Source organism: Geotrypetes seraphini, chromosome 1, assembly GCF_902459505.1.
Source record: "Geotrypetes seraphini chromosome 1, aGeoSer1.1, whole genome shotgun sequence".
In the NCBI taxonomy this organism is placed as follows: Eukaryota; Metazoa; Chordata; class Amphibia; order Gymnophiona; family Dermophiidae; genus Geotrypetes; species Geotrypetes seraphini.
Genome location: NC_047084.1, coordinates 51,642,783 through 51,656,259, shown reverse-complemented (window position 1 = coordinate 51,656,259; position 13,477 = coordinate 51,642,783). Strand labels below are relative to the sequence as shown.

At 42.2% G+C, this 13,477-nt stretch overlaps 1 protein-coding gene across 1 annotated transcript in view; it reads right to left on the bottom strand.

Annotated features, from left to right (window-relative positions):
• DHX29 (DExH-box helicase 29) overlaps positions 1–13,477 on the bottom strand; it is a 213,170-nt gene that overhangs the window by 186,192 nt on the left and 13,501 nt on the right. The window contains exons 3-4 of the mRNA XM_033931250.1: positions 10,753–10,866; positions 5,549–5,678 (exon numbers count right to left, since the gene is read on the bottom strand). Coding sequence (XP_033787141.1) covers positions 5,549–5,678; positions 10,753–10,866 — 244 coding nt within the window. The remainder of the gene's footprint in view (positions 1–5,548; positions 5,679–10,752; positions 10,867–13,477) is intronic.

Below are 13,477 nucleotides of genomic sequence, written 5' to 3'. Positions count from 1 at the left end.
GTGATGCTTTGGTTTTGAAGTCTGAACACTGTTTTACAGCATGTTTTTGTTCTTCTCAGGCACTGCACAATGCAAATGAAAATAATTTAAAAAGCTCATTCTTCCGGTTTCCACAGACTATGTTGGAGCCGTGAATCAATTTTTCAGATAACTGGTCTACTTCCAAACCTTTGTAGAGCCATATGATTGCCATAACAGTGGAAGCAAGCTTTTGTTCTATCTAAATGTGATATGATTAAAATCTAAGTAAGCACTGTCTCAGTAACATCATGCTGAAGAGCTTATGAGCACATTTAAAGCGTAAAGAATTTATAAGTGAATACGCTGATACTGTCTTTAAAGATTAGCCCAGCATTTAAGAGAGGGGTGTTTTGTTGTTTTGTTCTATAAAGATAGATGTAGGGCAGAAAGTGAAGGAGAGAAAACCAGAAAATGGATAAGAGGGCCCTGGAAACAGAGTTAAGAACACAAACAGAAGGAAGTACAACCAGAGAGTGGGAAAAGATGATTAGACAAATAAAGTCACCAGACAACAAGGAGCTGTTGGAATTTTTTTAAGGGTTGATTCTACAAGCAAGGACTGATGTTGGAGTTGTGGCTTGTCAAACCCTGGACAGGATTCTATAGAGTGAATCCATTTTTCTGGGAGCTATGGTGACAGAACAAAAAGTGTCTCCCAATTTTTGAAGAGGGCGTCCTTGAGGAAACCATGTAAGGGCAGCTTAAGTAGCTCCTTAGGAGGTTCATCGAAATCTAAAGCATCCAATGGTTCAGCTCTAGGTTCAATGTCAGCCTCCAACTTGACAGGGAGAGCCTTTCCCAACTGTCTAATATATTTAGTGAAGGAAAATCCTTTAGATGGAGACCTTCTTCTGGGAGGAGGAGGAGACGGATCTGAAGGAAGATTGTACAATTCAGAAGCTGATAAATTAGGCTCACATTCAGAATCAGAGTGGCCACGAGAAAGATCAGAGTCATGAGATTCAGGTGACCTATGGGAATGGTGAGAAGAACTTCTTTGAAGTCGGTACCAATCCAATGAGGATGATGAAGAGGACCGGCGTGAAGAATTTCTATACTTGGAAGCATAGGCGTGAGAGCGACGATGTTTCAATAAAGAACTCTGATGTTTTGATGAACAGCGTTGATGCTTCGATGGTGATGATGGTTTTGATGAACAGTGTTGATGCTTTGAGAATTTGATGCAGCTCGATGATACTTCGAAGAGGAGGAATGGTGCCTAGATGGACAGTGTCGTTGTCTACTGGAGGAGCACCGATAGGAAGAAGCGGCGTGCCAGTGTTGACCTGGAATGAGTACCCTGAGGCCTTGAAATGCAATGCTTAGGCTGGGCCTGTACCAAGGAAGTTGATGCAAACACTGGTATCTAGTGCAATTTGAATATATCACCAATTTCCTTCCAGAAAAACCCAGTGAGTTGTTCCATGAAAATTTGCACCAGTACCCTTTGGTCAATAGCCAGTACCATCGGTGGGGGTGGGAGACCTCGAAGAAGATACATGCTCTGAAGGAGACACAGCCTGCATTGAAGGAAGCATTGGCATCAATGCTTGGCCTGCATCCAGGGACTCAATGTTGTAGAGGCCTGCAACGTTTGCTGGGAAGAAGACGGCTTCCGAGCAGGCTTCTCTGATGCTAACATAACTTCTGATGTCGATGCCAGTGTTGCCGGTACTGAAGGCTCGGAACGACCTGCAGAGTTCACAGACAGCACTTCTTAAATCCACTTGTTGGTTTCGACATGGACGGGAAAATCTCTGCAGCAAGGTTAAACTGAATTTTGGTGACAGAAAAAGAAAAGCCCACCGAGGGAGAAAAACAGAGGGCCAAAGGCCTGTCTGTAGCAAACAAAGAAAAAAGAACATCAAAATTATTAGAATTTTTTTTTTCGTAAACTGAACATAAAATAAGAGAATGAAAAGAGCTTGGCAAAAGCCAAGAAAAAAAGAGATATTGACAGGAAGGCAACAATCACACTGGACAGAGTCCAGAAAAAAGCACTTCTTCGCTCTGTGGAAAATGAAGAACTGAGGTACTGCGAGCTGGGGTCAGGCGGAAAGGCACTTGCGCTTGTGCGGTATGGGCGGACATGAAGTTTCTAAAAACTTAAAGTGGCAATACACTTTTACCACTGTCCATACCGGGCTCCATGGATGATATTACCCACATGTGAGAATTTGCTGCCTGCTTGTCCTAGGATAATAGCTGAATTTGCAAATATGGAAGGAGACCTGTATTCTAAACAGGGCCTCACCAGAGACTTATTCAGAGGTACGATCACCTCCTTTTTCCTGCTGGACATTCCTCTCCCTATGTACCCAAGCATTCTTCTGGCTCTTACCATTGTACTTTCTACCTGTTTGGCCTCCGTAAGATTGTCAGGTATGATCAACCCCCACGATTCACTCACTTTTGTTCACAAAAATACTTCACCCCTATTTTGTACTGCTCCCTTGGGTTAGCCCAAACGCATGACCTTGCATGTTTAGCATTAAATCTTAAGGTGCTAATTTCTGGACTATTCTTCAAGCTTTGCTAGATCCCTCCTCATGCTATGCACACCATCAGGCATGTTTGGTATCATGTGCAAAGAGACAAACCTTACCAGACACCCCTTCTATAATATCACTCACAAAGATGTTAAAAGCAGCCAGACCTAGGAACAATCCCTATGGCACAACACAGGTAACATCCTTTTTGTCAGAGTGAACTTCATTTACCAACACTCTCTCTCCCCATCTACCTAACCAGTTTTTAACATAGCCAGTCACTTTAGGGCCCAAACCAAGGACACTCAGTTTATTTATTAGTCATCATTGCGGAACTGTGTCAAAGGTTTTGCTAAAGTCTAAGTACATCACATTTAACACACTACCTAAATCCAACTATTTGGTCACCCAAAGAAATTAATCAGTACCTCTTGTAAAATCATTCTGGTTTGTGTCCTCCAATCCAATTGATTCCAGAAATCTCAGAATCCACTATTTTAGAAGAGTCTCCATAACTGTACTCACCACAGAGATCAGACTAAACTGGTCCGTAGTTCCCAACCTCCTCCTTACTTCTGCTCTGGGGGACAGGAATGACATCTGCCCTTCTCTGCCCTACTTCTGACTCTAAGGAAGAACTGAAAAGTACAGACAGTGGAGCAACCAGAACCACTCAAGTTCTTTCCGTACCCTCAGATATATATCATATCTGGCCCTGTTGTTTTGTCATTCTTTGGTTTAGCAAGCACCTCACGAGCCAAGTCTTCTGAAAATTAGTCAAGGTCTACCATATAAGAACATAAGAATTACCACACTCGGACAGATGAAGGTCCATCAAGCCCAATGATCTGTCAATTGAGCCGAGGACAAAAACGCTCTGAGAAAGACGTGTTGACAATCGCGTGCAGGACGTATGAGCACTGCTGGTCCCGCCACTTTAAACTTTTAACATAAGTGCTGCGAGGGTGTGTGGGGGGGGAACCCCCAATACATGTACGAGTCCTCGCGCTCCCATTGGTGGGGGGAACCCCCCACTAAACTTTAAAACTCCTGACTTCCAAAAACTGAACAGAAAAGAGAAGTTTTAAGTGTACTTGAGGGGTTCACCCCTCCAAAAAAAAAACAATGTTAGCGCGAGGACTGCTACATGTACTGGGGGGCTTCTCGCCCCCATACTCCCCCCTCACAGCAGTAACGTTATGGGTTTAAAGTAGCGGGACCGGCGGTGTGCATACATCCTGTGCGCTATTGTCGGCGCACCAATGTCTGGCGTGTTTTAGTTACAGAACCCCGATATCCTGTTTCCAAAAGTGACCAACCCAGGTCACAAGTACCTGGCAAGCATTTGTTTTCTGTGGTCCTACTCCTAGCCCTTTCTCTATTAACACAAAACAGAAATATTTGTATTCCGATTTATCTTTATTAGCTTCAACGTATTGCTCTCCTTCAACCTTGAGCCTCACAAAGGCACTTTTGCACTTCCTCTTATCACTTACAGATCTAAAAAAAAAAAATCTTGTCCTCCAATTTTATCTTATTGGCTATTTTTCCCATTTGCATTTTGCTTTCCTGATTATTTTACCAGCTTCTCTTAGCTTTTCCAGATTGTCTTCTCTATATTTTGTTGGTTGGTATATTGCATTTTGGTCTGTTTTTTAATTATGTATGTTACCTTGTTATCCACCTTGGATAAAGGCAGAATATAAGTTAATAAACCACAAACTATATCATTGTCTGTCTTCCTCTTTCTGTGATATCTTGAAATTTATAAAGGCTAATCTCTTTTCCTTACTTTTTCAGCTACTACTTTTGAGAACCAAAGTGGACTTTTCCTCTTACTTTTATTTACTTTCCTAACAAATAGTTTGGTCCAATACTTTTCTTCTTCCTCCAGCAGTTCCCATCCAGATAACAACTCCTCGAGGCATTTCCTCATCTTGACAAAGTTAGCTCTTTTCAAGTTTAGAAACTTCACTTTTGAATAAACCCTTCCATATGTGTCTTACTAAACCACACAATCATGTGATCATAGATGCCAAATGATCATCCACTATAACATCAAAATCAATGTGTCCATTCATAGGCACTAGGCCCAGTATGGCCTCATTCCACATGGGTTCTTTTTGTAGAGCAGGGGTGTCAAAGTCCCTCCTGGAGGGCTGAAACCCAGTCAGGTTTTCAGGATTTCCCAAATGAATATGCATGAGATCTATTTGCATGCACTGCTTTCATTGTATGCTAATAGATCTCATGCATATTCATTGGTGAAATCCTGAAAACCTGACTGGACTGTGGCCCTCCAGGAGGGACTTTGACACCCCTGTTGTAGAGAATCCATCCTTGATGGTTTTCTCATTGTCACGGACACTTTTCATTCTTGTCACCTCCTCTCTTACTACCTGCAATTCTTTCTTGAGGGATTCAGTGTGCAGACATCTTGCACACAGAACAAGTCCCTCACCCTGGATCATGCTTTCAGTCTCAATAACCAACTCAGACAAAAAGGAAGTACATTAATTATATAATTAACAAAAAGATTCAACAGTAAACATCATTGTCTGCAACAGTATGTAACTGCTGATCAGAAATTGATATTGGCTTGGAGGTGAATGCTATTGGGGTGCTGGAGGAACACTGACCCCTCTGAAATGGAGAAGTGGTGAACTATGATGAATCATGCTTTGCAGAACAAGCTGTTATCTTTACTAGTGAGTGAGCAGATTGAGAGGGAGTGAAAATACAGGACTTAATGATCAAAATAAATGTGGGTTCAGGCTGAATCCTGCTGGGGAAGTTATTGGACATTAATGGAGTCTAAAGGTGTGGGGGAGGAGGGGGGTATAGGGTTGGCACAGAAATAAATTATTGGCAACTACTTGTGACAATTCACCCTAAAGCACATTTAAGTGGGGTAGAATAATAACTTAACGCAGTGTTAGTCAGCTACAACAGAGAGAATACCTAGATATTTAACTCCCACAGATGAGTGGTTTGAAGCTTTTGTTAGTCCTTCAACTGCTCCTATATGTCCCGCTTACCATCAGAGAGGTTTAAGCACAGCCAGTCTAGGGCAGAATGAAGATCTCCACCATACAACACCGTATTTCTCATAGCTTCTTCGATATGCTCCGACTTAAAGGAAAATCCTTGTAAAGCTGTATACAAATCCTATATAGATACAAAAGAACGTTCAAGAAATGTAAACTTTAAATATGATCCTTTTCAGAGTTATGAAAAGAACATTCAGCACCAAATGCTTGTAAATCTTTATACACTGACAGGAACTCTATTCGGCATTATATTCAGCAATTACTGACTTGCTTCAATAACCCCTGATTTTACGCTATTCTATAAGACAACCTGATTCACCTTCCTCTACACTAGAGCATTTAGCAAAGTCAGACCAATTCCTAAATACTACTGACAAAGGAATAAAGATATGAGATTCAGATTCCATTGGTTTTTACATCACCAGCAGGGGTTTACACTTCATTTGCTTCTCTCAATGACCCAATCATCCTGACCAACTTACCAGTCCCTTGCTTAAATGTGAATCAGTTCTGCCTGGCCACATCTGCTTTTGGCCTACAATGAAGAGTTACACATTGTATCTTGTACCTGATGAAATAAGACAGTATGTTTTTCCAGTAAGATTTACTTTATCTTGCAATCCTTGAACTGACAGGTAGAGGGCAATATAATCTCTCTCTTTTAACTTAGGGCCTCTTTTACAAAGCCGTGCTAGCAGTTGCCGCGCTGCAACAGCCCCAAAGCCCTTTAAATCTCTATGGGCTTCAGGGCCATTATCACAGCGGCCCATGCTAAATGGCTTCGTAAAAGAGGCCCTTATTCTGTAGGAGCAGTTCTGACCCTGCAACACTAATTCAGAGTGAATCTTGGACAACATGTTTCCCCTTATCCACCAGTGTTTAAGATAAGATAATAACATTCTAAAATGTAACTGGTGAGAAATGTTTTGTGCCACAAATGGTTCTTCAGATGTAGCCCATAGAGAGCAAGTCAGTAATTTATTAGAACTCTTCAGTATAAGGTCCGGATGCACTAAAGACACTGTGCGTCTGACAATCACCGCTAAACTGGTTTAGGATTGAGGTAATTTAAATCAACCAATGTACACAATGGATCACCGCGTGCTTTTCCGTGCATCCGTTGCAGCTTCCGACCTAAACTAAACTAAACCTTAGGTTTGTATACCGCGCCATCTCCACAAGTGTAGAGCTCGGCACGGTTTACAGAGTTAGGAAGAAAGGAACTCCAATGAAGGGTTATAGGAAAGGAACAAGAAGAAAGAGAGGGACAAGAGTCCTAGAGAGCAGGAGGTGTTAGATTTTTGAAAAGAGCCAAGTTTTCAGGTGTTTGCGGAAGAATTGGAGGAATGGCAAACAAAATTAAGAATCTTATAATGCCTCTGTATCGCAAACAAACTCTTTAATATTAAAATCAGCCCATTGATCGATGCCTTAACATTCCTTCGCGATGTACAAAATATAGCGATTACTTCTCATGATCTGAAAAAAAAAAACCAACAGGTCTAGTAGTAACTATGTTATCAACAGGTCTGCCATATTGCCTGAAAAAAAGGGAGGCAGGAGGGATGTCTACTCCCTCCTGCCTCAGAAATCCAGACTTTCCATGCTCCTGAATCCCCCCTCCCTGCAAAGATTGTGGCCGTCTGAAGAAAAAAAAACCCCATGCACTTAACCTCCTCCACAAAGATCTTGGCCACCCAACCCCCCCCCCCCCGAACACGAAGATCGTCGGCAGGAGGGATGCCCATTCCCTCATTCTAGGCCCCTTAGGATCCACACACATCCTCCATCCCCCGATAGCCCCTCTTCCCCAACTTAAAAATCAACAGGAGAGATGCCCACTCTTCTCCTGCCTCCAGGTGAGGTTGCACCATGGTGCGATACAAAGGCATTATAAGATTCTTAATTTTGTTTGCCATCCCTTTTCTAATAATTTCTAGCATCTTATTTGCTTTCTTGGCCACCGCCACACATTGGGTGGAAGGTTTCATCATATTGTCTTCATGGAATGACCTCCTGGTGGAGACAAAAACTGTATCTGAGTCAAGAAAGTTTGGGACAGGTACATAGGATCACTAGGGAAGAGGAAAAAATAGTAGATGGCATGGATGAGCAGACAGATAAAAAAAACACATAGTTTATCCAGTCTTCATGAATCAAAGTCTCTTTCAATTGAAAAGAAGCTCTGGAATGAGAGGGCATAGGATGAAGATAAGAGGTGATAGGCTCCAGAGTAATCTAAGGAAATATTTTTTGACAGAAAGTGCATGAACTGTCTCCTGGAAGAAGTGGTGGAGACAGTGTCTGAATTCAAGAAGACTTGGGATAGGCACATGGGATCTCTTGAAGAGAGAGATAGTAGTTACTGCGGATGGGCAGACTGGATGGTCCATTTGGCCTTTTATCTGCCGTCATGTTTCTATGTTTCATTTTTCTCTGCTTCTGTGTTTACAGCATTTGAAAATTAAGATAATTTACTCTTACAAGAGAGGGATGCAAAAATCTCTCTACATTTTCCAGCATCTGATAACTGCAACTGTGAAAAACACTGTTAAATGTAGATAAGCTTGGAAGTCTTGGATATAAAGTATTTTGGACTGATGAAACAAAAAACTTAACTAGTTGGCTGCAATCACATAAGATACTATGGAATAAAAAGAGTGAAGCATTAGGGGGGGGGGAAAGAACACTACCAACTGTTAAGCATGGAGGCATATCTATTAGACTCTGGGATTGCATGACACTCAGTAGCATAGGAAATATTGTACAGGTGGACGGAAGAATGCATTCATCTACACATCAACCGTTTACCAAAATATTCACTCACTCCAGTAAATTAGGCTGACACAGCATTTTTCACAAATAAGGGAAAAGAAGGAAAAAGCCTCACATGTTAACAGGGGCAACAGCTAATGATAACAGCAAAAAGTAAGCAAAAAATGCATTTAAAGCTTAGATCTACTTCTACAACATCCTCACAGGCAGATGAAAGGTACAGTGAGAGCAGATCAAGCCTTAGTTGCACGGTTTCTGGAGCTGAAATTTAATGACAATGGTTTGATTTCACAGATGATCCCTGTCAGTGAGCTCCCAAATATAATCTTTTGTGTTTTCATGTATTTTCTCTAGTCTATTCTATTTTAGGTCCTGGGTTCAACCCTCAACGAGGCAGCAAGAAGTAAAAATGTGAAACAACAGCCAGGAGGTGCATAAAGTATATTTTATAGGAATAAGCTTTTACAAATATAGAATATACAGTTAGATTTAGAACTGCTTCTCTGTGTTTATTTCTATGTCTTGCCTAAATGAATGGTGTAAGTATGTTTCTGAATAGTGGATGTATAGGTGTGAAGAGGTAGAAAGGGGGAAGAAGAGAGGAAAAGTCAAGAGAGAGAATGGGTGTGTGTGGCTATGTTTATATAGGTTGGAATCTTATTCTAAAAATAGTATCTATTGTTAATAAATACTGATCTTAACATATTTCTAATATCTCTCTGTGCCAAACTTAGTATCTGTTTGAAACAATGGCTCTTAAATTGATAAGGAAGATGTTACTCTTTTGCAGGAATGGTAGCTGGAATCATTCTGTATAGCTTTTTTTTGTTCTATTCAAGCACTGGTAGTTAACATATCTTCTTTAGAAACCCCATTCTTCTTTAGATACTCCCATTCTGGCTCAAAGTATGTGGATTATGGGCAGAGGGCTTAATCAGTCTATCTGCATTAACATTCCCAGGGGTCAGAATTGTTTAATATAATATCCCAGAGTCCTTTACTGACACTCTGGTCCTACCTACACACATGCTAACAGCCAGTATGTATTATTGGAGGTACGAGAGGCATCATCGAATGTCAAACTGGCTGTGTATAAAAACAGTTGCAGGAATGAATGCCATATGGAATGGTACCAGAGGCTAACCTTCATAAAAAATAAGTGGGGAATGTCAGCCTTACGGAATGGTACCAGAGGCTAACCTTCATAAAAAATAAGTGGGGAATGTCAGCCTTACATTACTGTATGTTCTGCTATATCAGTAGGTTTCCTATCCTACACAATCTGTCTCCATGGCTATGGAGATAAGCATTTCGCATTATGAGTCCAGACCTCATGTCTTAGGTCAGACGGTCACTACTGGGTAGGGGAAAACCAATATGCCACTTCATTGCCCACATAGAGAGAATTAACAGTGCATAAGGGATGCAGGAAGTTTTCTCAGAAGGTTCAGGCCTAAAGGTACCAGGATGCCATGAGTGGGGATGTGAGGATATGGGAAGAGACCATATACTATGGCTGACCTTGGTGTGAAATGCAGTTGACAGTGCCAAATTAGCCGCGGGTACCCCGCCAAAACGGTGAGGAAAAACTGGGGATGGTGACGGGGCAGTGAATGGGATGGCAGTGACAGTGAAGGGAATGGCGGTGACGGGGCGGTGTAGGGGACGGTGGGCCAAGGATGGTGCAGTGACAGGGACAGATTTTTTCCCCGTGTCATTCTCTAATTACCGGTACAGGTCCCTATCTAACGTTGAGATAAACTAATAGCGGCTCATGTGACCAGCAAGCATGAGTAAAAGCTAAGTAAAAAACAACTAAATTAAATTATATTTAAAGCTTTTAAGGATTGAAATTTTTATCGATTATTACACTGAACAAAAGCACTTTGATTGCACTTTAGAATCACTTATTAATCAAAAATAGAAAATGGTTTGAAGAAATCAAATCTGATGAGGATCACTTGGCTGGTATATTCCCCAACCAAGAAACATATTGACTGGTTGGAGATCGGCACATTCTGAAGACTTAAAACAAACCTAGAAATTGTTTAGATATAATCTTAATGAACTTTCAACAATACTATATAGCACTGCTATTGCTCACCATTGAAACTTTGGCAATTGCCATATTCCCTATATTATTTTGAATCTGTTAAAAAAGAGAACTGCAAAAAAATTTAAATTATGAATTGTAATTTGCAGAAACATGTCGTCATGTTTAACTCTGTACTATGCAGATATTGTGCAGCGTTTCTTGTAACACAGCCAGTTGTTCCTTTATACAGATTAGCTAGGAGCCATAGGGGACAGCATGATTGATCAAATTTATTCCTAGCTCTCCATCACTCATCTGTACAGCAAACATTTGTTCTTATGTGTACCAGGGGAACACATATGGAGACTAAGAAGTTACATACCAGTAGTTTTTTAGAGGTCAGTCTTCCAGAAATGGTTCCCTTGTCAGTAGTCAGTTTTCTGTGTTCATTAATTAGGCCAATAATTCTTTTCTCCAATTTACTATCAATCACAACCTATGAAGACAAAGTCATGGGCAAAAATATTTAATTGTGAATTACTGATATAATATCAAATAGGTATTTTTCAGGCATGAATTATAATCATGATTTCTAGTTTTTATGGTGCATTTTTATTAAAACTGAAGAACGTAATGGAAAAATCCTATTTAAGTGACCAAATAAAGTTTAGAACTAAAAAAATGTAGGAACACTTGTAATGTATAATGTGTATTTTTTATATAAAAAAAGGAAAAAAAGACCTCAAAATACCCCTTGTATTTAAAAATTATAAATTAAAAATCAAGGGTTTTTGACCAGTGATGATACCCACCCCGAAAAAGTTGTGACTTATTGATCGCATACAAGGGGTATTTTGAGGTCTTTTTTCCCTTGTTTATATAAAAAATACACATTATACATTACAAGTGTTCCTGCATTTTTATTAAAAGACATCACTTACATATCTTTATAAAATTGGCTTAACCCTTTAATTGGCAGATGGTGAAACGGTTGCTTTATGTAACTTGGGGCTCCTTTTACTAAGCTGCGCTAGTGGTTTTAGAGCGTGCTTAGCGCGCGCTATAATGCCGCACACGCTAGACGCTAACGCTTCCATTGAGCTGGCGTTAGTTTTTCCACGTAGCACAGTAGTTAGCGCACGCTAATCTGCAGTGCACGCTAAAAACGCTACCACAGCTTAGTAAAAGGAGCCCTTGAGAATTTTGGTTTAATTTTTTTTTTTTATCACTCCTAGTGAGCTATTACGGATTTGGCATTTGTGTTCTGTGTGTGACCGAGATATTCTATAAGCATGATTTTTCTATACAGCATTCTGTAGTAATTTGGCTTGTTCAGTTGTCTCGATAGTGGGGGGGGGGGGGGGGGGAGACAGGGTTTTGTTAATCCTTGCTCTGTATTTGTAATTTACAAAATGACAGTTGCATAGCATATTGTTTCTTTTTATAATTCAATAAAATTATTTTAATACTAGTGTTTAAGCCCGTTAACATTAACAGGTGCTAGTAAAGCCTCCTTCCCTTACATGTCCCCTATTTTCAGCCCCAGCTCCAAACCCATTTTTACCCCCCCAGCCCCCTTCTCCCATCTGTTCCCTTTCAGCCCGAGCCCCCTTTTCTCACCAGCAGCATTTCCCTCCCCACTCCACTTCCCTGTCCCAGCAGCATCTCTTCCCTGCTCCCACGGTCCAGTAGCACCTCTTCCTTGCTCCCCCTGTCCCTCTTCCTTGCTCCCAGGCCCAGTAGCACCTCTTCCCTGCTCCCCGGCCCAGTAGCACCAATTCCCTGCTCCCCCTGTCCCTCTTCCTTGCTCCCCTGGTCCAACAGCACCTCTTCCTGACGGGCTGCAAGTTGGGAGCGCTGGCTGCTCGGAGCTGCAGGCGTCGCCCTGAGAGCCTGCCTTGCGGGCGGGCGTCCGTGGCATTTTCTTCAGTTGGCGTGCGGTGGTTGCACGGGTGGAGCTGTGCACCGGGCCTTTTCGGCAGAGTCGGCAAGTGTTCTCGGGCTGCCTTCGGGGCTCCATGTCCGTGCTGCTTGTCTTGGAGGGTTGTGTCGGGGTGGGGCTCCTGTGCGCAATTCCCTTATGGTCGGCGCTGTGTTGGGGCTTCTCCTGGGCAGTGACCTGTTGGCTCGGCGTCGTGCGCGTGTGAGGAGTGACAGGGCAGCGGGCAGGGAGAGAGCTTGCCTGTGCTTCCTCCAGCGGTTGGTGAGCGAGGACGGGAGGAGTGGAGTGGCCAGAGTGTTCCCGGCCGCCACGTTCTAAAATAGAAACCGGCCACAGATCAGAAAACACGGCGGCAGGGAACCTTATATACGATGTATGTCTTTCTTTCTCTCTCCCTGGCCCTTTTCTTTCTGTCTCTCTCCCTTGCCCACTGTCTTGTCTTTTTTTTTTTTTTGTTTCTCTCTTTCTTTTCTTGGCTTCTGGCTGTCTTGTCTTTATTTCTGTCTATCTCTCTCCCTTTCTGTCTGTCTCTCTGTCTGTATATCATTCTTTCTCCTTGGCCGCTGGCCGTCTGTATGTCTTTTTTTTCTTTCTCTCTCTCTCCTTGGCTGCTGTCTGTCTCTGTATTTTTTTTCTTTCTCTCTCTCTCCTTGGCTGCTGGCTGTCTGTTTTTCTGTCTGTCTGTCTTTCTGGCATCCTGTCTGACTGTCATTCTTTCTTTCTATCTGTCTCTCTGACCCCTTGTCTGTTTGTCTTTCCTTCTGTCTGTCTTTCTCCCTTCCTGTCTGTCTCTCTGGCCCTCTGTCTGTCTGTCTGTCATTCTTTCTTTCTCTCTGTCTCCTTGGCCGCTGTCTATCTGTCTGTTTTTTTTTCTTTCCCTCTCTGTCCTTGGCTGCTGGCTGGCTGTCTTTCTGGCCCACTGTCTGTCTGTCATTCTTTCTTTATTTCTCTCTCTCTTTCCTTGGCCGCTGTGTGGATGGCTGTCTTTCTTTCTGTCTGTCTTTCTGCCTAGCCCCCTGTTTATCTTTCTGGCTGTCTCTCTGCCTGGCCCCCTGTCTCTCTCCCTGGCCCCCAGTTTTTGTTTGTCTGTCTCTCTGCCTGGCCCCCTGTTTTTCTGTCTCTCTGCCTGACCCCTGGCTTTCTTTCTGTCTCTCTCTCTTTCCTT